This window comes from Phaenicophaeus curvirostris, chromosome 2 (genome assembly GCF_032191515.1).
Source record: "Phaenicophaeus curvirostris isolate KB17595 chromosome 2, BPBGC_Pcur_1.0, whole genome shotgun sequence".
Classification (NCBI taxonomy): domain Eukaryota; kingdom Metazoa; phylum Chordata; class Aves; order Cuculiformes; family Cuculidae; genus Phaenicophaeus; species Phaenicophaeus curvirostris.
In genome coordinates this window covers 43296744-43319635 of record NC_091393.1, presented here as the reverse complement: position 1 = coordinate 43319635, position 22892 = coordinate 43296744, and the positions used below count along the sequence as shown (strand labels likewise).

The 22892-nt window shown below is 42.3% G+C and overlaps 1 protein-coding gene across 1 annotated transcript; it reads left to right on the top strand.

The window, feature by feature from the left end:
• Positions 1-12229: 12229 nt before the first annotated feature.
• HDDC2 (HD domain containing 2) lies at positions 12230-21598 on the top strand. Its single transcript, XM_069850970.1, has 6 exons — positions 12230-12302; positions 13297-13418; positions 14304-14406; positions 16660-16728; positions 20152-20290; positions 21463-21598. Exons 1-6 carry the CDS (start codon positions 12246-12248, stop codon positions 21555-21557), a joined length of 585 nt encoding a protein of 194 aa, XP_069707071.1. The 5' UTR covers positions 12230-12245; the 3' UTR covers positions 21558-21598.
• The last annotated feature ends 1294 nt before the right edge of the window (positions 21599-22892 follow it).

The following is a 22892-nucleotide window of genomic DNA, read 5'->3' as shown; positions in this document are numbered from 1 at the left end:
AATCCTTGCATAAATTTTTACATATAACTAAAGAATGTGGAGTCAGCAAAGCAAAAAGTATAAATGTTAATTTCCCTTTAGTTCTCATTCTAGCATGTCTCTTTTTTCACTTAAACAGCTGAATATGGGAAGTTCCTCTGTTTTTAAAAGGTGGCACCAAAGATTGATATTTTGTCACTGAAGATGCCTGGAGAGTTTATGGAGTCTCCATCCTTGGAGACAGTCAAATGACATTTGGAAAATGGCCCTGGAAAGACTATATTAGCTGACCCTGCTTTGAGCAGGCAGGTTGGACCTGATGAGCTCCAGAAGCCCCTTCTGACCTCAACCACTCTGTGATTCTCTGATCTTCATTAACAAGAATGATGTGTGATGTTGCAAAAGCATGTCTACTAATCACATGCTGATGAATACTGTGTATGTGTTGTGCTATAGAAAGGAGGTGAAGTATTTATAACAAGAAAAAACCCAAGTAACTGTCATAGTTTAAGTAAGATTCAGTTATACAATTCTGATTTCCTAGAAAGCATCTTTTGGCTGAATGCCTGAGTGCATTTTAAGTTCTGTAAGACGAAAGAAAGGTTTCCCTTGCCTGAGTTCTCTAAGTTTTTATTTGACAAAGGGGGATAGCTTACAGTTCTAAACCTTGCATATATTTGGTGGTTCATCATGGCATACATGATGATTTTACATATAAAGTGCAACACAAATGTCATTGCCTACCCCCTACCCTGCACTTTGTTTTTTTATGAGAAAGAAGGCCCCCACAACACAGTGTTAACTCAAATTTAGGAAGTCTCTGCCTGAACCACCAGCAACACCTTTTCTTTTTCTAGTGTGAGTCCTCTTGGCTGGCTGATCTGTATCACATAAGATCACAAATCACAGCATTTGTTTTTTCAGCTCACGCTATTTTTCATGCTGTCTCGAGCAAGCTCACCCACAGTTGGCTCCCCTAGTCCCATTTTATTCTTTGTACTGGCGGATGGCCTAAACCAGGAAGAAGTAGTTGGACTTTGAATGCATGGTCATTTTTCACACATTTGCTGTGCACTATATATACTCTACCTCTCTATTTCTCCCTTACCCAACTCCTAGTGAGGATGAACTCTCTACAACCCCCTAAGTGTCTCCCTTGAGGGTGAATGCAACAGCAACCATCTGCCTTCACATCAGCAGGTAAGCAAGAGCACAGTCATTCCCAGTTGTTAAACTGTACTTAAAAGGAACGGATTTGCTGATACAAATTTGAGCTGTAATAAAAGTTACTTCTGGGTTAAGAAATGTTGTGTAGCTGTAAACAAAAGATTATCTTGCTCTACCTCTTGGAGTCTGTAATAATTTTCCCGGCTCTCCCTGCATAGTGCCCCATAGTTTGTAACTGCACTTGGCAAAAGCTTATCTTCTACAGTCTGAATGTGGAAGGGTTCTGCATATCTATCACGTTTATCATTATGTGATTAGACAGTAGCCACCACATGCTGTAACTATGATGTGAAACGAGGACTGAGTGAAAATTTACTGCTTACTGTCTAAATGCAGCTTGGAAATACACCTCTATCAAAATAAAATTGGTTTTTGACTTAAAAGGCTTAGCGTACCTCTTGTTTCAAAATACTGAGGAAAATCTACATGGCAGGAAATCCTGTGTAGACACGCTCAGGTTGGTGCCACTGTTCTGACCTAATCAGGAAAGGAAATGACTGACAAGTAAGAACCTACAAGCCAGAGTCAGCAGCACTGGTGAAGCAGTAGTCAGGGGTGCTTGGGCATGACTCTCATGTTGGCATGTGGTCATATCTATAGCACCTTCTCAGCCTCCCAGCTTCTTAGAAATACCAGAGCCAGACATCAAATTAAGAAGAAAAATGTTACAGTGGAAGTCAATAAAGGCTGATTTCCTCCTTTCCACTAAACCATTACCACTGTTTTATTCTTTCATTGGTTTCCCTGGCTCCTCCAACACAGTTGTTCTGGGCCGAAAGATCACACATTGTCATAGAATCATAGAATCACTAGATTGGAAAGGACCCACTGGATCATTGAGTCCAACCATTCCCATCAGTCACTAAACCATACCTCTCAGCAACTCATCCACCCGTCTTTTAAACACCTTCAGGGAAGTGTCCCCTGTCACTTGGGAGAAGAGGCCGGTTCCCTGCTCTCCACAACCTCCTGTCATTAGTCTCTGTAGATGTCTCATGCTTTGCCTTCTACAACTGTTCTACGATGGAAAACACTGTCACCTTCTGATTACTGCCATCCATTTGCAAGAGAGCTGGTGGACTAAAAGACAAAAGCTGCAGGTGGGTAGTATTTCATAGAATCATAGAATCACCAGGTTGGAAAAGACCCATCGGGTCATCGAGTCCAACCATTCCTATCAAATACTAAACCATGCCCCTCAATTTCACACATCGACAATCTGGGGAAAGTGGCAGTGATAGAACAGAGCTGCCTTGAGCATGATTCATACACACCTACACACCTCAGCCTCACCACAGGATGCTCTGACCCACTGCCCCGTCTAGGTGGCTGGGAGACCAGGCCCCTGGGGAATACTGCTGTCCCCCGTTGGAAGCCTTCACTGTGCCCCATGGGTATGGTAGTGCCCATTGAAGGCAGGGTGTCCGAGCCTCACTGAAACCATATGGAGCCATCTACACCAAAATGAGTGGCTGACAGAGGAACCCAGCCTCACACGGCTTCCTCTGTGGTCCACATCCTCCACAGGGTGGTTCCGAGGTAGAGCGTAATTTAAGGAGTGGTATCAGGGAATGTGAAAACATTTTCAGCTGTCAAACCTCACTGGGATTTTACCTACATGTCTCCTCCAGGCAATGGCATCTCAGCAGCATAGTGCCCCTGAATCAAGACCCCAAGTGCTGCTGAGGGCAGAGTACTCACTGGGCCACCCAAACCCCTCATAGCTACACCAAAGAGCTCTCCCCAGAACTTAATGAGTTTTCTTTAGAGTCTGCCCAGCTGAAAAGTTCGGTGGCATTAAATTGTATACGCAATTTTTTTTTTTTTAAACAAACAAAGACTCCAAGCCTGGCAGGCAAGGGCAGGGATGGGATTAGGCAAACATCCTATACAGACAGTTCCTCTTTCTGTCTGTCAACTTGTAAGTGCTTTTTCTTCTGGAACTATACAGTACTAACTGAGCCGGAAACAGCTATTTAAAAACTGATTATAGTGTGACATTTTTGTTTGACCTAACATCAAGCCATGTGCAGCTTGAATGTCAGCAAAGCTATTTACTATAGGGACAGACAGGCCCTAGCATGCTTAAATCTACCCAGCATCTTAAAACTGCTCGCTGTCTCCAGTTGGTGCACATGAATGACGCTGAAGCCAACACGTAAAGCATAGCGCTCCGTAAGCCGTGATGATTGACTAATACGCTGGGTGGTACAATGCACTCAGCGACAGGCTCGCAGAGAGGAAGGTAAAATAATGGGTAATTAAAGTCAATCTCAGGTTAGAAAGCAGAGGCCTGTGCAGAAGGTTCCCTTGGATTAGCAAGAGCATGCCAATAGCTGGTGTGTTTTGTCCAGGTGTATGTGAGGAGCTCAAATATTTGGACAAATACAGCTAGCAGGTTTATTTTTTTTTTTATTAGTGCAGGAGCTGCATGGGTGATGGTAGAGAGGAAGGAGCACAGCCCCCAGCTGTGGCTCTGGGTCTTACCCTTGGCAGCCTCCCTGCAGCCCCTGCAGCAGCCTCAGGGCTGGCAGAACACAGATGAGGCTGCGCAGCTGCGGGTGCCGTGCAGGGTGACAGAGGGGAAGGGAGGCTTCAGTGCTGTGTCACCAGCCAGCAAAATAGCAGACAAGCAGTAGGGCAGCATGAGGCTAATGCAATTAATTACATGAATCTCTCCCTGCATAAGAACTGACAGGAATGAAGCGGATTCAGATCCTGCAAGGATGCACAAGCATGTACAGCTATAGAGCGGAACACAGAGTTGTAGTATCATGAGCTCTCCCTGGCAGACAATGAACTGGCTTGTAACGGATGGAGATAAGCACGCTTATGGGTCCTTAATGGGACTTGCGGCATATATTTGGACAGCATTCTAGTCTGACCTTCTCAGAGCCTAAAATAACAAACAAATCGGTGTGCCTTTATTTTGAGAAAATGTTGCTCATAGTAATAAGGGTGGGTGGGGGAACTCGAAAGGAAGCAGAGCTGTGATAAAATTTCCATTTTGTTCTTTCTTGCATGTCAGAAAAAAAAATTACATCCTAATTCAGAGCACCTTTCAGGGTTTATTTTTCTTTACGTTGTTACATGTCCAGTCACATTTGATTTTGGAAGTTATGCAGGGTCTGACTTGGCTGACATTTGTGAGCCTGCTGAAAATGCAGTCATTTGAGCAGGATCTATCTGCTCGTTATAGGAAAGCACAGTGCCTAAAAGCCTGATGGGGGGAATGACAAGACTATTCATGGCTTTTCCATATTTTAAAATATTGCTTTTCTCCATATATAGCAACTGAAATAACATCATAACCGGAAATAATATAATGAATCTTAAATGAGCATATTTTCAAATAATAAAAAAAAGAGAGACTTCTTGTGAGTACTGGTTAATACTTTCAAAAGAGCACAGAAAAATCCTTTGAGCAAACTGATCATCATGTCATTAGAGACAGAAAATAAATTCTTTAATTTCTGCCTACTTGCTGTTTACTAAGTGTTGACAATGGCAGGGGACTGCAAAAATTCCTCCAAAACTCATTTAAGCATGATAAACAAAACCAGGATAAACTTCTTAAGAGAAAAGATGAGAGGTAGCCAGAGGAATTTTTTTTAATGTATAGTTTAGTGTTCTTGGTGTTTTCAGTGACAAAGGGCTTAATGATATCACATAAAGTTTCCTTATTTCTTGCTTTACCTTAGAAAATTCCAGAAGATTGAGGCTGATCTGTTATGATTTTGCTTGGAGGCTCCCATGCAAGAGTTAAAACTTTAGCTTAAGTTTCCTTCATTAAAAATGTTCATTAGTCATTCAAGTTAAAACAAGTATCATTTTAATAATAACAAATGTAACTAGAACTTCTTTCCTCTCTTGCTTTCTTATCAAACGTCATCAGTGGGTACCTCTGAGACCCTGAGTGGGCCTTGCAGGCCAGGGTGAGCTTCATGTGTTTTCTTGTGTCCCACCAAAAAATTTAGAAAGGCAAAACCAACAGTGAACCTGTTACAGAGAAAACAGATCTCAGTGTATCTTTCTTTTAAACAAGAAATAAATACAATATGGCAAAGCAAGGCAAGCTTCACATGCCTCTTCCAGGTAGTGCCTGAGATGCCTTTGTTCAGATTTGCAGCCCTTCTTTGTTATATCGAAATGTGAGGGCTTTCTAAATCCCGATTTGGATGCACCCCCCATCAGCAGAGAGAAACTGACAATTACTGAAGCAAGGCAAGTTGGTTTTAGTTTAGAAGTTTTTTTAAAGCTAGGCTTGTGGTTTCATTTAAAGTTTGAATGCTTTCATTCTCTGAGAAGCCCAGTGGCTTTTCAATAGCAGAAGATCAAATGATGTTAATCAGGCAGTGTGACCTAATCCTCTAATTCAGCTGCCTTTTTACATTAGAAATGTTCTGCTCATGTAAGATTGATTTGCTCTTACATTGACTTTTTTTTGTTAAATGCAGTGTTCTAAAATTCTACTTGTCTCTGCAGATCGGGTTCACAAATAAGGGAAAAACACTTTTTTTTCATTTTGTAGGTTTAGATAGGCTAATCGTAAGGGTTCTGATAGAAAATCTCTTGTTAATCACAGAAAGCCCAAGGTGTTATGCAACAGCAGCAGGAAGAACATTTTTCTTTTTGGTAGTGATCCTACAGGTTACCTACACTAAACAGGGCTACTCTGGTCAGCTGTTGCCAACTACAGGTAGACTACCATAAGTGTATTTTCTCCTCAGCCTTCAGATATACTTTCTATTGATGCTCGCACACATTTCACCAAAGACTAAAACAAGCTCCTCACTTTTCATGTTTCAGTTTTGCTCTCTCGCTTTTTCTGATGTGGTGGCTCTGGTGTGGCACCTCACAGGACAGGGCTGCTGCGCCACTGCTGGGAAAGGGCAACTAGAGCACTGCTTTCTGCAGTGTCCCACCTCCCTCCACACAGAGCATTTGTGAGTAGATTGCAGCCACACCTGATCAGCAGGATCACAGGAGAGAAAACAGCCTGCTGGGTTGCTCCATAAACAACTGAGGGCTTATGAGATGCCATCTGAGATGGCCTCATGCTGGCATGAGGAAGGGGGCAGCTGGGTGATCCCCTCAAACACAGCCTGTTAGACATGGCAAGTTTTCTGACACTGTCACACCAGAAGAATTCCTGAGCTCTACATGCACCAACAGATAAACCATCAGCACTGGTTATGTCTACTGACCTTCACAGCAGCACCTCCTTACGAACATCACACGGAAGGAGCTTAGACAATTCACAGGCTATGTGCATTTAACTGTATTAATTGGTTCCCATGCACACGTTTGGAACTAAAACTCTACAAAACCTGGTGACAGCCATTGCTCCTACATGCAGCATACAGGTGCCTGTATTGCTGCACAAACCCAAAGACCAGACCCTCCTGAAACACTAGGCTCTGTGGTCAAATGACATGCTAATGGCATGCACAAATTGTCGTTTACTTAGCCTGAGGCTGGATCTGGCCAATATTTACAGATAATAGGCAGCCCACAGTTAACACCATCAATGTTAACCTATTTCCTATGAACCTTGCCTGCTTGAGCTTTAGAGTAAGCCCCAGCAGAAGACATCTAGCCCTTGGCATAAACACCAGTGCTTGGTGCCTCTCCTACCTGTTTTGACAGCCTGTGTAGGCCAGCACAGATCTCCCTGGGCACCAGGACACAGGTATCAGCAAAGGTGTGTGGCAGGGAAGAGACAGCCACATGGCATACACATACCTGTCAGTCAAGTAGCTTCTCTTTTCTGTACCATTACTGAAGATTCTTGCAACAGATTTTCACAAGCTCCTTCTACACCATTACTAAGATTACCTCAGGTAAAGAAAAATAAAGTAAAACAGTGAACTAGCAATCTTTTTGCTCTTAGGGAGGACATCGGGGCTGCTGTTCCTGCCTGCTGAGCCTGTGATACGCAATCATTTTGCTACATCCAGTGAACTACACAACTTTTTTTTCTTTTTTTCTGTTTTATTCTACCAGATGGTAACAAATGAACCCAATCAATTTACTTTTCCTGCAGATATTTTGCCAATACAAGATCTGCAGTGTCCTTGTTGTCAGAACAAATAAGAGTTTTCAAAATTCCAAGTGTTGCTGTGACCTCATGTAAATCACAAGCTGATAGAGATTCACCTTATGAGTAGCTAATGGGTCTGTCTCCAGTAGCCTGGCATTTGTGGAGATGATTTTTAGATCACTGTGACGAGTATGTAAACCATCCTCTTTTCCACAGTGCTAGTTTCATAAAGAAATTGAAGTACGATTTCAGGCTGGCACTGGGTAGCACCAAACGTAGTTGAAGCAATAATATGTGGGCAGAGAGCGCCATCTCCAGCTTCCAACTAATCATTACTCTGCGGTAAACAAAACAATTTGGTACTTCTCCTTTGGAATTGACATCTGTTCTGGCAAAAGATGGGGGAAAAAAACCTGAGACTGATGAAAGGCTGAGACTTAAACCTTAACACTATCTTCATATCCCACAGGGACACTTTGCAAATCCTTGCTAAAGTTTGTGAATTAAATAAAAAAGCTGCTTAAAATTGAAAGATGAGCATTCCAATTTTGTTTCTGGTTTTGGGCTACTTGGTCAAGAATAAAATCATGTCAGATTTTAATGGAGCTAAAATTTGTACAGTCCTCCAGCCTACAGTGATTCTATGCATCTAATACTACATATGATACACATGGTAAGTACTTAGAAAAGCTATAAATTATACCTCTAACACTGTCTCAGAATGACTAGGTAGAAAAATAGTGTAAATAAGCAAATATTTCTCCATATGAATTCTATTCAGAATAATTACATAAAGTATTAAAAAATAACATTACATAAACAGTAGAAAAATTATATTTAATCACATGCATACAAATACTACAAAATACTACAAAAATTACATAAATACAAAAAATATATAAATCCAGCTACAAAAGAACGACATCTGTTGTATTAAGTACAAGTGTATCTCATGCGTATATTTTATCCCACATAAATGGTACATACATTAGTGTACACTTCTAAAGAAATTCTGTGCTGAAATACATAAACCAAGACATTATTTATAGCTGATGCCTAGGAAATTTTCTCCACCATGATGGTAAATTATGTTGTTGCCATGCTGTTACTCATCAGCTTTCGTTTTTTCCTAACACCACTGGAAGACTCAGGTCTCCAGAGCACTGACAGCTCCAAATGGTTCAAATGGAGCAGAGGTATTGAGTGCATTAGGAAATCCATCTATGAACGTGGGTATGCTGCTTTTGATAGTGTTCTTTAAATTAAATGCACAGCCAAAGCTGGGGCCTGTGACCCCAGCCTTATTAATGTCGCTTATCATACAATAAAATTGAAAATCATGCCTCCTCCTGTGTTTTGTGCGAAATTCATCCATATTAAAGAATTGTTAAAAGAATGTGCAAAACCAAATGGATCGCTGGATTTAAAGGGCTATGAATACTAAATTGTATATTGAATGGAAAGATTCTGGAAATGTTGGAATACAAAGCGTATGTTACTAGCTAGAGTTAGAAGTAGCATTCCTGAACTAGCATCCTGGTTTGGGCTTATGGTCCTGATTTCAGACAGGATAGAGTTTATTCTTAGTAATTGGTATAGTGCTGTGTTTTGGATTTAGTAGGAGAATAATGTTTTTAGTTGTTGCTAGGTAGTGCTTATACTAAGTCAAGAACTTCTCAGCTTCCCGTACTCTGCTAGTAGGTAGGTGCAGAAGAGGCTGGAAGGAAGCATAGCCAGGACAGCTGACCCAAACAGGCTGAAGGGATATTCCATACCATATGACATCATGCTCATGTCTGACTCGGGGAGAGTTTGTCAAGGGGCCTGTGATCGCTGTTTGAGGATGGGGTAGGTATTGGTCAGCAGATGGTGACCAATTGTATTGTGCATCACTTGTTTTATCTATACTCTTTTTATTATTACTATTGTCTCTTCCTTTGCTGTCCTAATAAACTGTCTTTATTTCAGCCCACGAGGTGGTGTGGTTTTTTGTGTTTATTTCCCTCCATTCTTCTCCCTGTGCCACAGGGAACTGGGGGAGGGTTGAGCAAGTGGCTGTGTGGTGCTTAGTTGCCAGCTGGGGTCAGACCACAGCAACGAGATACAGCATCTTATTTAAAATGCAAATTATTAAACTACTTTGTGTTGTTTTTATGATTTTCTGAGTTCAAAAAGTGTTTTGACAACCATTCAGAAAACCAAAGATTCAGTTTGCAGCCACAGAGACTGCAAGATAGAGAAAGAAAATTGATGAAGAAGGACACCTATAAAGGACAAGAAGATAAACCAGAATAGCTGGCATCGATCTATGAAGGACAAATCACACTTGGCTAACCTGATTGTATCCTATGATGAAACGGCTGACTACAGGGACAAGGAGGGAGAAGTGGACACAACAGATCTTGACTTCAGTATAGCATTTGAATAATGTCCCACAGTACTTCCACTCACAAACTGAGGAAATATGGCGTGAACAAACTGGCTGTTAGATGCATTGAAAAATGCCAAATGCCTAGGCCAATGGGGTCAGGGAGTGGCAACTGATGGCATAACAATCTGCTTGAGGGCCCAAATAAGCTGAGTACTCTAGAGGTTGATACTAGGGCCCATACAGCTCATTGTCTTCATTAAAAACCTGGACCATGGGACAGGATGCACCCTCAACAAATTTTATCATAATACTAAGCTGGGAAGGGTGGCTGACACACTAAACAGTACAGCTTCAGTTCCGAGGGACTTTAAGAAGCTTAAGGATTGGCCTGACCGAAGCCTTAGCAGGTTCAACAAGGAAAAACACAAATGAGGGGGAATGCTCAGCCCTGCACCCAAGGGAGAATAAGCCCTTCCATTAGTACCAGCTAAAGAGAAACAGACTGGCCTCTGCCAGAAAGGACAGAAATGTGCTCTCATCCCAAAGAAGGCAAATCACGCAGTAGCCTGCATTACAAGTATGGCCAAGAGACTGAGGAAAGTTATTGTCCCCCTCTGCTGGGTCTTGGTGAGGCCCTGGTTGGACACAGGGTTCAGTCTGATCCTTTCTCAAATCAATACAGGGCATCTCCAGTAGAAGGCCACCAAGATGGTTGGGATCTAAGTTTGATGAACCCTAGGCCTCTCTTGTCTGTCAAAGAGCGTTAATACAATATAGCATATAATAGCTGCCTACAATTACTTGAATGGGGTTTACAAACACAACAAAGCTAAACTCTCCTTGGCAGCGCTTGACTATGCAACAAAAAACCACGAGCAGGAGTGGCTTGGGAGGTCCAAAGAGGACTTTACAAAACTAATTGCTTACTTTGAAGGTAGTTAACCTAGACAAATGAATTAATTTTTGTCTTGGATTGTTTCAAGAGCTGTCAAGACAAAAACACTATAGATGTGATTCACTTACAGCAGGGAGGCTGGAGCGTGCATCACGCAGAGATGCCTTCCAACCAACTTGTTTATGATTGTGCACAACACAAAGCTGATGAATTTCCTGGTCTATGATTCTTGTTTATTGTGGGAAGATAGCCTTAAAATGGTCAACAAAATGTTGTCTGGGCTTTTATTATTAATTGGGGAGTGTTTAAGTGTACACATGAGCAAAAGTAGAAATACTCTGCCATCTGTAGACATTTGGCAAACTGCAGATGCTCTTTTCCAAAAACAAGAGCATTTCATTGCCACATTTAAATCGTTATCTGTGATTTCCATTGGCAATATGAAAATAGCAAAGAAACACAATGTATTTTGAAAAGCATCCAATTGTTACGGTTGGACTCAATAATCTCAAGGGTCTTTTTCAACCAAATGTTTCTATGATTCTATAGTTCAGCATGCTATGTATTCACCTAGCAGAAATGATTAGAAGTAGCCAGGCTCAATGAGTTACTAGTGTACTTTATAATTCTGAGTGCAGCAACTCTGGTAATGTCCCTCTCTTCTCTGAACAATTAAGTTTGCACCATTTACCATTCATGTCCTTTTTTGAAAGCATGACAGAGGTCACTGTTAAGACTAGTTCTAACTAAGGTATGAGCTACTCCTGCCTGCCTGTCTGCCCTCCTCTTTTTCACACCAAGGATGACTCCTCCCTTCTGCATCCCAGGAGGGGTCACGCCACCCACCTCCCCTTCTCCTCATCCCAGTGGCTGGGCTCCTGAGCAGCCTAGCTTCTCCTGATGCTTTTCTCATTGCAATCATAGAATCATAGAACGGTTTGGGTTGTAAGGGACTTCAAAAATCATACAGTTCCAACCCCCTGCCATGGGCAGGGACACATCCCACTAGATCAGGCTGCCCAAGGCCCCATCCAACCTGGCCTCAGACACCTCCAGGGATGGGGCAGCCACAACTTCCCTGGGCCACCTGTGCCAGTGCCTCACTGCCCTCATAGTGAAGAAATTCTTCCTTGTGTCTAGTCTAAATCTGCCCCTCTCCAGTTTCTAGCCATTTCTCCTTGTCCTATCACTTCAAGCCTTTGTGAACAGTCTCTCCCCAGCTTTCCTGTAGCCCCTCCAGGTACTGGAAGGTCGCTATAAGGTTTCCTCGGAGCCTTCTCTTCTGCAGGCCGAACAACCCCAACTCTCTCAACCTGTCCTCATAGCAGAGGTGCTCCAGCCCTCTGATCATCCTTGTGTCCCTTCTCTGGACCCGTTCCAACAGTTCCATATCCTTCTTAGGCTGAGGATTCCAGAACCGGACACAGTACTCCAGGCGAGGCCTCACAAGAGAGGAATAGAGGGGCAGAATCCCCTTCCTCCACCTGCTGGCCACGCTACTCTTGAGGCAGCCCAGGACACGGTTGGCCTCCTGGGCTGCGAGCGCACACTGGCGGCTCGTGTCGAGAACCCTCAAACCCTTCTCTTCAGGGCCGCTCTCAACCACACCTCCTCCTGGTGTGATAACTGGAGACTACGAACACGCCCCGCCCCGCTCCGCCTCCTGCGCCGCGCGGGGCCCGTGGGCCCCGCGCGGCGCAGGAGGCGGAGCGGGGCGGGGCGGCGCGCTTATGGCGGGCTCGGGCTGTGGGCTCCTGGCCTTCCTGCGGCTGCTGGGGCAGCTCAAGGTGAGCGTGGGGTGGGCTGCGGCTTTGAGAGCTGGGGTTGTTTAGCCTGGAGGAAAGGAGGCTGAGGGGAGAGCTTCTCGCTGTCTGCAACTGCCCGAAAGGGTGTTGTAGAGAGGTGGGCGCCGGCCTCTTCTCCCACAGCGGCGGGTGACGGTGCGAGAGGGAACGGCCTCAAGTTGCACCAGGGGAGGTTCGCGGAATCACAGAATAACCAGGTTGGAAGGGACCCACCGGATCATCGAGTCCAACCGTTCCCATCAATCCCTAAACCATATCCCTCAGTACCTCATCCACCCGTCTTTTAAACACCTCCAGGGAAAGTGAATCAACCACCTCCCTGGGCAGCCTCTGCCAGTGCCCAATGACCCTTTCCATGAAATTTTTTTTCCTGATGTCAAGCCTAAACCTCCCCTGGCGGAGCTTGAGGCCATTCCCTCTTGTCCTGTCCCCCGTCACTTGGGAGAAGAGGCCAGCACCCTCCTCTCCACAACCTCCTTTCAGGTAGTTGTAGAGAGCAATGAGGTCTGCCCTCAGCCTCCTCTTCTCCAGGCTAAACAACCCCAGAACTAGAGGTTCAGATTGGACATCAGGAAGAATTTCTTCCCCGAAAGGGCTGTGGGGCACAGACAGAGCTGCCCAGGGACGAGGTGGAGTCCCCATCCCCACAGGGATTTAGAGGATGGGTGGATGAGATGCCCAGGGGTGCGGTTTAGTAGCGGAGAGAACGGCTGGACTCAATGATCTCAAAGCTCCCGCTGCTCCTCTTGCAAAAGCTGCTATGTTTTCCTCGTGTGTGAACAGCAACACGAGGGCATCCCTTGCCCTCCCATCCCACCCTTGGGGAAGACTGGTCCTTGGGGCAGGCGTTTCCCGGGAGCGTCAAAGCTCACTGCAGTGGAAGGTGGGGAGGAAGTTCTGCTGGTGTTTCTAAAGTGAGGTACTTTAAAACCTAAGGGTCTGATGGCTATATTGCTGTGGCGCTCTCCTCTCACAGAGAACACCACGGACGGGATGGGTATACAGCAACGTGGCAAAGCCGGAGAGTGTATCTGATCATATGTACAGGATGGCGATGATGGCTTTGGTGACTGAAGACAAGAGCCTTAACAAGGACAGGTGAAACTACCTCTGGTTATTGTGAGCTTCTGATAATGTCACGGGAGAGCTGCAACCAAAGCACTTGGACTACCCGTCATCCTGAGGAAGAGCTTCTAAAACTCACTGAAGGAGCTGGAACTACTTTTCCCTTTTCTGTTTCCTGCCCCCTTTGGACAGGGTGCCGTTTACCTGGGGTGCTAAACTGTAGGCGCTGAGGCAAGTTGTTAACACAGAGGCTCTGAGCTGGCCTTCTCTCAAGCTATAACTAAGCAAGCTGAAGATACTCAGTTAAAACCCATTTTGAAGCAACAGACAGCAAAGACAAAGCCATGCACTGTGTGGAATTCATCAGACTTGGTTAGCACTCAGCAGCAGTAAGGAGCCTCAGAAATCATGTAGCATAGAAGAGAGTGTAATTAGTGTTGAATGAGTTGTTGATTCTAGTATGAAGTCATGTTTGCTTTGTCACTTCAGGAGCTGATGAAAATAGTGAAGGCTTTTTTGAGTGTGCAGCTGGAGACTGACATAGCTACAGAGCTGTGAGTGTTAGATTATGTATTGAATTTGGGATGGTCTCAATCATGTTACCTTCTACCTGTTGCAGCCAAGCATACAAAAGCTAAGTAGATTATTTTTTAATGTTGTGCTCCTGTGCAATCTGTATTTATACTTGAATGTACATTTACAAGCAGCAGTAGCTGGAAGTCAGGAATTAAAGTCACATAGATAGAAACTACTTCCCTTAGCAAAGAAGTGAAAAATGTTACATAAAATTTAAAAAAAAAAAAACCCAACCCTGTAAAGTATACGAAGGGGATAAATTATGCAGTCTCTCAGCTTTTTGAATAAGAATATATAACTTAAAATGCTCAAAGCCTAATAATTGTCTTTGCTTCTTGCCAGATGCATACGGTTAGCTTTGGTTCACGATATGGCTGAATGCATTGTTGGAGATATTGCTCCTGCAGATAATATTTCAAAAGAGGAGAAACACAGGAGAGAAGAGGTACGGACATAAGGCACAAAGCCACATCTGCAAAACAGTATGCATGTTTTTAATGTTCTGGTTGTACTTGAAGAGACCTTCCAAGGAACTTAATTGGCATTGGACAATTAGGCCACAACCAACTAGTTTTCATCTCACAGGTTTTGTACATGTAATGTCACCAAGTACAAGGGTATGGGAGGAGAAACTTTGAAGTAATCTTCATGTTGGCCATTTATTCCTGGCTGGCTGGATATTTCATAGCCTGAATTAGTCACATAGACCAGCCTTGTCAAGAGGTGGGGAGCAGGGAGTAGGAGCCCTGAGAAGGGTGGATGATAGTTCATGGCGGATCAGTTGTGTAGTGCCAGACTGTGATTGTGACAGAGCCTTTATTTAAACCATTTGCACAGGACTTCAGACACGGGTGTCTTTTTTGTGTCATGAGACTTTGAGCGCATGCCCAGAGTTATTTTATTTTTGGCCTTGTGCATACACAAACTGTTGGGTTGTCATTTCTGCCTGGTTTGTTGAGTTAATTGAAGAAAATGTAAACTACTTTCCCAGCCACAGCTAGAGGGCAACGTGGTGCCTTGCAAACTTTAAATGCTACAATTAGCTCTTCAAGTGTCAAAACTGTGGCAGTAATTATTATTTTTAGGTTTACCTGTTTTAACTTGGGGTTTGGGAGGCTGTGGTTAAATCCAAGAGTAAGCTCTTTGCTAAGAAAGTGGAAATTAAAGGTCAGAGAGGTACTTGGTGTTCTTCAGGTGCTATCTTTACAATTTTGGGTTTTTTTTTGGTTTGGTTTTTTTTCTCAGTGTAGTTTATAGTGTGTTCTTAAACTAAACAACAAAAGAAACACCTTTCCCAGAAATCTCTAAAGGTTGTTTTGATGCCAAAGACTGGGCATGAACTATGCCTAGCGGGAATTCCTATTTGTATTTAGGCATTTAGGCAATGAAAAAGATGTTTTGATGCCTAAGTATGTTTATTTCCAGTTTTTTCTGCTCCCATTTCAGTCAGAGACTTTATGGAAAGGAGAGTCAAGCATTAAATGTTTAGGCTAACTTTGAGTAGTTTGTTGTAAAAATACACAAAGGGTAGCAATTTCATGAAGTGGCTTGAGCTGTATCATCAATACGCTGCTCCCACTGCAGAGTTCACGCTTTTTTTTCCCTTTGCTATACAGCTGACATTGGGCTGGTTCTGAAGTTTTCTGCTTGTGCAGTAAGTTTACCTAGCTTGTCTCACCAAGACTAAGGCAGCAGAAAATTTAACTTGATGTAAAAAAACCAAACAACAGTTTGGATTTTTGGTTTGGGGTTGTTTGGATTGTTTTACCCTGCTACCTTGAAATCTGATGAGCTCCAGAACTGGAAGGAGGTTGGGAGGAATGAGACCTTGTGGTGGGGAGCAGCTGATTCAGTTCAGCCATGTTGCAAAGCTGTACCTTATATTTGAAGTGGAGAAACAGTCATGGCAGAAAACCTGTCTTACTTGTGATGTTGATTGTTTTGGAAGCAACCCTTAGTGTTATTAGGAAAACAGTAGAAGTAGCACAGAAATGAGGCTGATCAGTTGGGAGAACACAAAGCGTGTGCAGAACAATTTCTGCTTGCTAGTTATAGTATCAGTTTGATACTGTGATTAACCGTGTGCCGAGATTTTTGTTGTTGAACCAGTGGTATCTCGGTCTGTGAGCACTGTGTTTATTGCTGCAGCATATTAAATGGATATTTTTTTTTCTGTTTTTCAAAATTGGAGATTTTTAAAGCTTATGTTGTGTTGCCTGTCTCACAGTCAGCCCTGCTAGTGGTTGAGTGTTTGGGAGGGGGACATCAACACCATGAGTTAGATTTTTGAAGCTGCTTTTATGAACCTCACCTATAACCTGTTAAGTTCAAATGTTGCCTCTGCTAGTTAAATCTGGAAGGCAGAGCTGATAGGCTGTAGGTCCCTGGCATTTGACTTACCTGTTTTGCTTGGGGCTTCTTTTTGGATGCTTGAAGATATTGGATGCACTTTCAAGTTGTTTTTCTTGGGTTTTGTTTTTGTTTTTTTTTGACTAGTTCTCTTAACTTAAGCAGCTCCCCAGACAGATTCTTCATGGAGTGGTGCTAATCTTTCTGGCAGATTTATGTACATGTGTGCTTTAGAATAATGTACCATGTGATGTTTTCTACATACTTGGTAACAAGTAGTTAATTCTTAAAAAAAGATTAAGTGTTTGCTCAAAAACTGGAACAATGGTACTGTTTGGGTTTTTTTCAGGAAGCTATGAAACAACTGACCCAGCTTCTATCAGAGGACCTCGGCAAAGAAATCTATGAACTCTGGGAAGTAAGCATGCATTCTTTTAATCCTTTGGTAAAGTTCAGGGTAACCCATTGGCCTCTTCCTATTCACCTGTGAAACATCCTATTCACCTGTGTCATCTCTTATTTTGATCTCAATCAAGGTGGATTCAATTGCTTGGAAGATAAAGCTAATGGTATGAGCCAATGTCACTGGAATCCATTTCAAAAAGAAACCCCAAACTTTGGTAAAACAGTGGGAGCTGATGATGTTGTGGAGTATATTTTTTTGCTTTTTATGCAAGTAATAATTATGTGGCTTTCATTTCTTTATTATCCAGCCCACTAGGCTAAAATATTTAATAATAACTTCAGGTTTAAATTTAAATGTTGTGTGCAGACACAAAATTGTGTTTTTCTACAAATGGCATACGTTGCTGGCTTGTCTTGAAGGTGATTTAACTTTTTGATGTAAACTAATGCTGCGAATTCATAAGATCTTTTATACTTGAAAACTAGGGGTGAAACAATTTAAGTTTATAATTACTGTGCTTTATCTTCTCCTGGCAAACAGTTGCATGGGGACAAGTGAATCCACAATCTCTTGTTCACATGTTCTTGCAAACAAAGCATTATGTGTTTCTTGGACTCTGTGAGCTGAAACTGTGTTTTATGCTGATACTCTTACTTTTCCACTTGGACTGTATTTAAATTCCAGGTATTTACAGCCAATTTCTGCGCTTTGTTAGAACACCCTGTTTGTTTGGCATTTTTTCCTTGCTGTAGTTGTGTGGTGAAACTGGCAATGGAGATGGGTTTTCAGTGTTGTAATTCAAGGTAAAGGGTAAACCAGCATAACCAGATCTGGGAAGTGATGTGTGTGCATTTGTTTAGTGAGCACTGGTTCCTTCTCCCTTGGGAGGCTGTTATAATTGAGGAAGAGGAGTTCTTGATAGGTAAGATTACTCCTGTGGGACGGCATATATTCTTTGCCTCAGTCTTCTCAGATTGTACAAGGCCAGGTTCAGTATGCAGTTAGTTCTTCATCATTTTAGTTTTTTTATCATTCTCACTAACTGTAATTTAACATATGCACACTTGAGATCTTTTTGTTTGTTTGTTTGTTTCTAGCTTCAGGATAATTTATTAGCAGAATCTTCAATGCAGCAGGATGAGTGTAACCCACATAACAGCAAGTGTAACCTAAGAATCTAATACTTGCATGTCACCCCCTCTAGTCTTATCTTTAGTGGAACAGCTAGGTACTTCTTAAGAAGGAAAATAAAGGCAGAAAAGCCTCTGATCACTTAGTATTGTACCCTGCTCTCAGCTAGCCAGAGGCATTTCCCTCTGATTTCTTTTTGTGAATGAAGGAATTTATGGCCCAGAACTGAACAGTGGGTGGGACAAGATCTGCTGACACTCTTGGCAAGTCCTTCCTGCACTGCTCTGCCCTTGTCTCTGCCCCTCTTTCCCTTTCAGCCTTACAAGGATTATTGCTTTGGACTGTATTGGTGGGCACTCTGCAAGTGTAGTGTAAGGGAGAAAGTAGCAGAAAGGTGTCTTTGATATATATTTACTTTATAACTTAATCCAGAATTCATTTGAAAAAAAGCATTAAAGTAATCGAGTCAGCACTCTTCAGCTCCATCCTGCTTTTTTATTTTCAAGAGCAAAAGCACTGCAGTAGTTTTTAAAAGCCAGACTGTGGTGTTTTAGAGACCAGTTAGTGTTTTTCCAGAGTATACTGTTATTTTGCACTCTTAAAAAATCTGCAGGAAGAAAACAGTAAGCGTTTATTTCAGCTCCATGCACAGTTGCACATGTAATAGCTGATGTTTCTTGAGGTTAATGTGAGCTGAGGTATGAATAGGATGTGTTGAGTTGCATGACATGAAGAGGTTGGTAACTGGTGATCCCAAAGAATTGCTGGAGGTGAGGCAGACCTTTACAAGTAAACAGCCATAGTTCTCCTTTGTGGTGCTGCCAAGAGTTTGTTCTTTTAGGTAGCCAAAAAAAATTAATAAAAACAAGTGGATTTAAGAAAATAAGTAGTAGTATTTGAACAATTTAAAGATAGGGAAAAGCTTGGACTGAAAGGAGGAAAGGAATGTAAAAATGTCAAAACGAAATTGATTACTAAAATAATGATAAAAATGCAATTCAAAATCCAAAGCATTGTTCAGATCCAAAAGGAGTAGTATATGAATCGATCGTGTCTATCAAAATAACTTTCAAAGTTAAAGCAGTAAGCAAAAGAACAAACAGGCTTCTAGTAGTATGTCAGACAAAAAAATTACTATGACACTTAACTGAGAATCACTGTGCTGGAATTACAACCCAGGATCTTGCTACTGTAAATGACACCTACAGCCATAGTTCTTGTCTGAAGGTGCTGAAAGAAATGCCATGTTCTTTGGTCAGCAGGAAAAACTCTTCTGTGCTTGTGCTGCTCCCATGTGCTTGTGCGGCTCCCATGTGCAGAACTGCTCTGTATCTTAAATAGGTTGAGTGTATCTGAAGGCACAGATGGACCTAGTAAGGACTTAAGCCTCTGGTCTGATTGTTGATGGTGGTCAGACCTGCTGAGGGTGTCAAGGTGATGGTAAAGGTGTCAAGGTGATGGTAACCTGCACAGAAAGAAACGTTTTTCTGTGGCTGATCTTGGAAATCAGGAGAAGACCAGCTAATGAGACATCAAATACAATGCAGTAGATTTTGAAGAGAGAAAATGAAATGCAAACCATGTGCAACTATCACTGGAAATGAATGACAGCAAAATTGTTCAAGTTGACAAGAAGTGTGAATGACTCACAAATATATACTGACAGTGACTGGAGAGAGGGAAAAGGTAGCAGAGAGATTAAAGGACTTAAAAGTCTGAAGGGGAGGAAGCCCTCCCTAACGACTCCCCTCCCTAGCTCCTAGAAGAGACATAAAGACATATAAGCAGCTCAGACAGATTAGACCAAAGAGATTAACAAGGAGTGACAGGAGAAATATAAAGAGCAACTCCTTATAAAAAGTGGTGAAGAAAAGTGCAAAATAGGCCTTAAAAATAGGTAGTGGTAACACGTAGGCACACACTGTAGTAATTCATAGCCTTAGCCAGGCCTGAAAAGATCTTTAACTATCAAATGTTAGCTGGAACCTGTTACTTAACTTGTATATTGATAGGGTGGTCTCCATATCATCCCTGATTCAACCAAAACACTTAGGAAGTTTTCAAGTTAGCGTATGCAAAAGAAATGAGTACTTAAGTGCTGTTACATTTAATAGAAATTTAGCATGTACTTATTTCAAGTGCTTTGCTGAATAGCAGTCTCAAAAAGAGTGAAAGACATAAGTGTCATGAATTATTTATGGCATGGCTTGTGCTAGTGAACAAAATTCTACATATATGAGAGGCGTCTAATACTCTTTCAGAACAACGTTTTTTTTTTTTCCTTATAACTGCAAATCTGTTCAGGAATATGAAAGCCAGTGTACTGCGGAAGCCAAGTTTGTAAAACAGTTGGATCGGTGTGAGATGATACTGCAAGCGTTTGAGTACGAAGACCTGGAAAACACACCTGGCAGACTGCAGAGTTTTTATGATTCAACTGCTGGTATGACATTTGGATTTTTGTTTTTTGTCTTTCATAACTGAAATTAAATATATAAATTGTCTTTTTTTCCCGATAGACGTTTGGAGCAAGTGAGAACCAGCTATGTTACTCATTGCTGAAATACCCTAAATATTTTTTGGAAAAACTTATTGCAGTGTAAAAATACCCTACATTTATCTGTATGTATTGAGCTTGAATTTCATTTACACCAAGTTCCTTTTACATCACCTTTTACCTAGAGAGGCCCAGCTTTCATTACTGTTACATATCTTTAAGGATCCCCCTTTACCATCAGAGGGCTCTGTAGAAGGCTTCAGTCTTCACTGATGTTCTGTTAGCAGCTTGTTTTCTAAGTGTTTCATGAATTAGTGAAGTAAAATTTGTTGTTCCTACGTGATCTGTGCTTTTGTGTGACCAGCCAAAGGTACATGTGAGAACAAGTTCAGTGAAATGTTTTGGGCCAATTGTATTAATTTTTATTCTACCCACCATTTCCCTCTCACTATTTTGGAAAGGATGAAAAGATGGGTAAAAGAATAATTTTTATTATTTTAGCAAGGGAGTTGAACACCAGAAGAGGATGGTGACTCCAAGTCATCGTGTCCTGGGAGAAAACTAGGCACTGAGAAAGTCGGAGAGAGGACCAGCAATCACCAGATACAGTCCCTGACAAGTCCTCTTTATAATTCGGTGACGCCTCAGGGAAACAAGCAGCTCTCTGAAAAATGCAATAATTTTATTAGGGAAGAAGGGGGAAAATGACAACATCAGAATAGCTGGAATACTTAATATCTGAATGACGTCTTTGCCCTCCTACTAGAACTCAGCAACTTTAAACTAAGCTGGTGTCTCAGTAGAGCCTACAGCCTATACCCTATGTGCACCTGTAGTCGGGGTGGTTTGCTGAAGCAGGGTACAGAGCGTGGAATTGTCCTCGTCAAGGTGCATCCTTTTTTCAGCTCTTAAGTGTCTTAATTTTGGGGCAGAAATAGCTGTAACTTGTTACAGTTATTCCATAGTTGGAGTAAAATGGGAGTTCTCTCTTGCTTAAAAAAATAATTTGGCGTTTATCTTGAGCCTAAAGCAACATCACTGCTAACGCTTCTCTGCCAGCCTTTCCCACAAAGGAAAATGAGCATTTTTACTTAATTTTCCTTTCTTTTATTTTGCAGGTAAGTTTGTTCACCCAGAAATCCTCCGCCTTGTATCTCTGATTAACACAGAAAGGAATATAAAAACAGCTGCTACATCTCATCCACATTCCTGAGCGTTCTTAAATGCTGTAGCTATAATAAATATTGTTTTACATTCTGTGCATTATTTTTCCTCCAAGAAGTATCACTAATTCTGCCAGCAGAATTTTTTTCCCGGTGTATATACTGCTAAGAATCCCAGGACCACTTAGACAGGAACAGTGACCTCCCAGATCAGAGGTTTTAACAAGGACCAGATATTTAGAATGGTTTCTTTTTTTTTTTCAGCCAGCCTGTGACTGATGCAGTCTGTTGCAGATAGTCTCCACTGGGAAATTCAGCTAATTTGAAAAAATTAGCTGACTGCAATCTGTTCATGTAATACACTGACAGGGACAGGTAGTCTTGTTCTGCTGCTCCTAAGTATGTATGGATTTAGGTGCCTCCTCTGCTAAGTGGGTTAATATCTTTTCACTGTTCTACCAAAAGCAAGACCAATGAGTGTGATTCTGTAGAAGCTCTTGACAGAGCCAGACTGGACATGGCATTTCTTTGGATTGCCTTATTCCTAAGAAGTGATGGTGGATAAAACTGGGAACCTCATTAATTACATTTTCTCAAGGTGTTTATTGTTTCATTGTTCAGGTGTTGTATCAGGGAATGGTGCTGACGTTTCTTTAAGGCCAGTGTTCCCGACTTGCCCTCCTGCTAGACTGGCAATTTTACAGACTGTGGTGCAAGTAATTGATGATCATAGACCAACTGAGGGTGGGAGGGACCTTTGGAACTTGGCACAGGCTAATGCAAAAGCCAATGTAAAGCTGTCTGTCCCATGCTCGTGCTGTTGCACACTGGTACTGATTCTGCTGTAAGGAGCAGGTTTTTTTAGTAGAAATGATAATGCTAATGTAAAAGTAGAGTGTAGTTGTCAAGTGAAGCTGTAGTGGTGGTAAAGGTCATAATGGGCCCAACTGCACTCCTTGCTCTTGCATTGCGTGTGCAGCTGGAGATCAGGGCAATGTCACAATTATCAAAAAAATTAGATGGTAGAGACCTGGAATGTCAAATGAGGCAGCATAGTCCTCTTTAAAGGTAGGTTATTTAGCTGAGCACACATCTTCACACACCATGACTCCAGGAAATGTCTCCTTTACCACCAGGGAGGTGGTTGAGTCACCTTCCCTGGAGGCGTTTAAAGGTGGATGAGGTGCTGAGGGGCATGGTTTAGTGATTGATAAGAATGGTTGGACTCAGTGATCCAGTGGGTCTTTTCCAACCTGGTGATTCTATGATTCTAGGGGCCTGATTGAAGCTCCTACTGTATGTTACAGCTGGTGCCTTTGGCAGAGGAACAGGGCATGGTGCAGAGCTGCTGGGAGCCCACCCTCAACCTCCTTGCCCCTCAACCC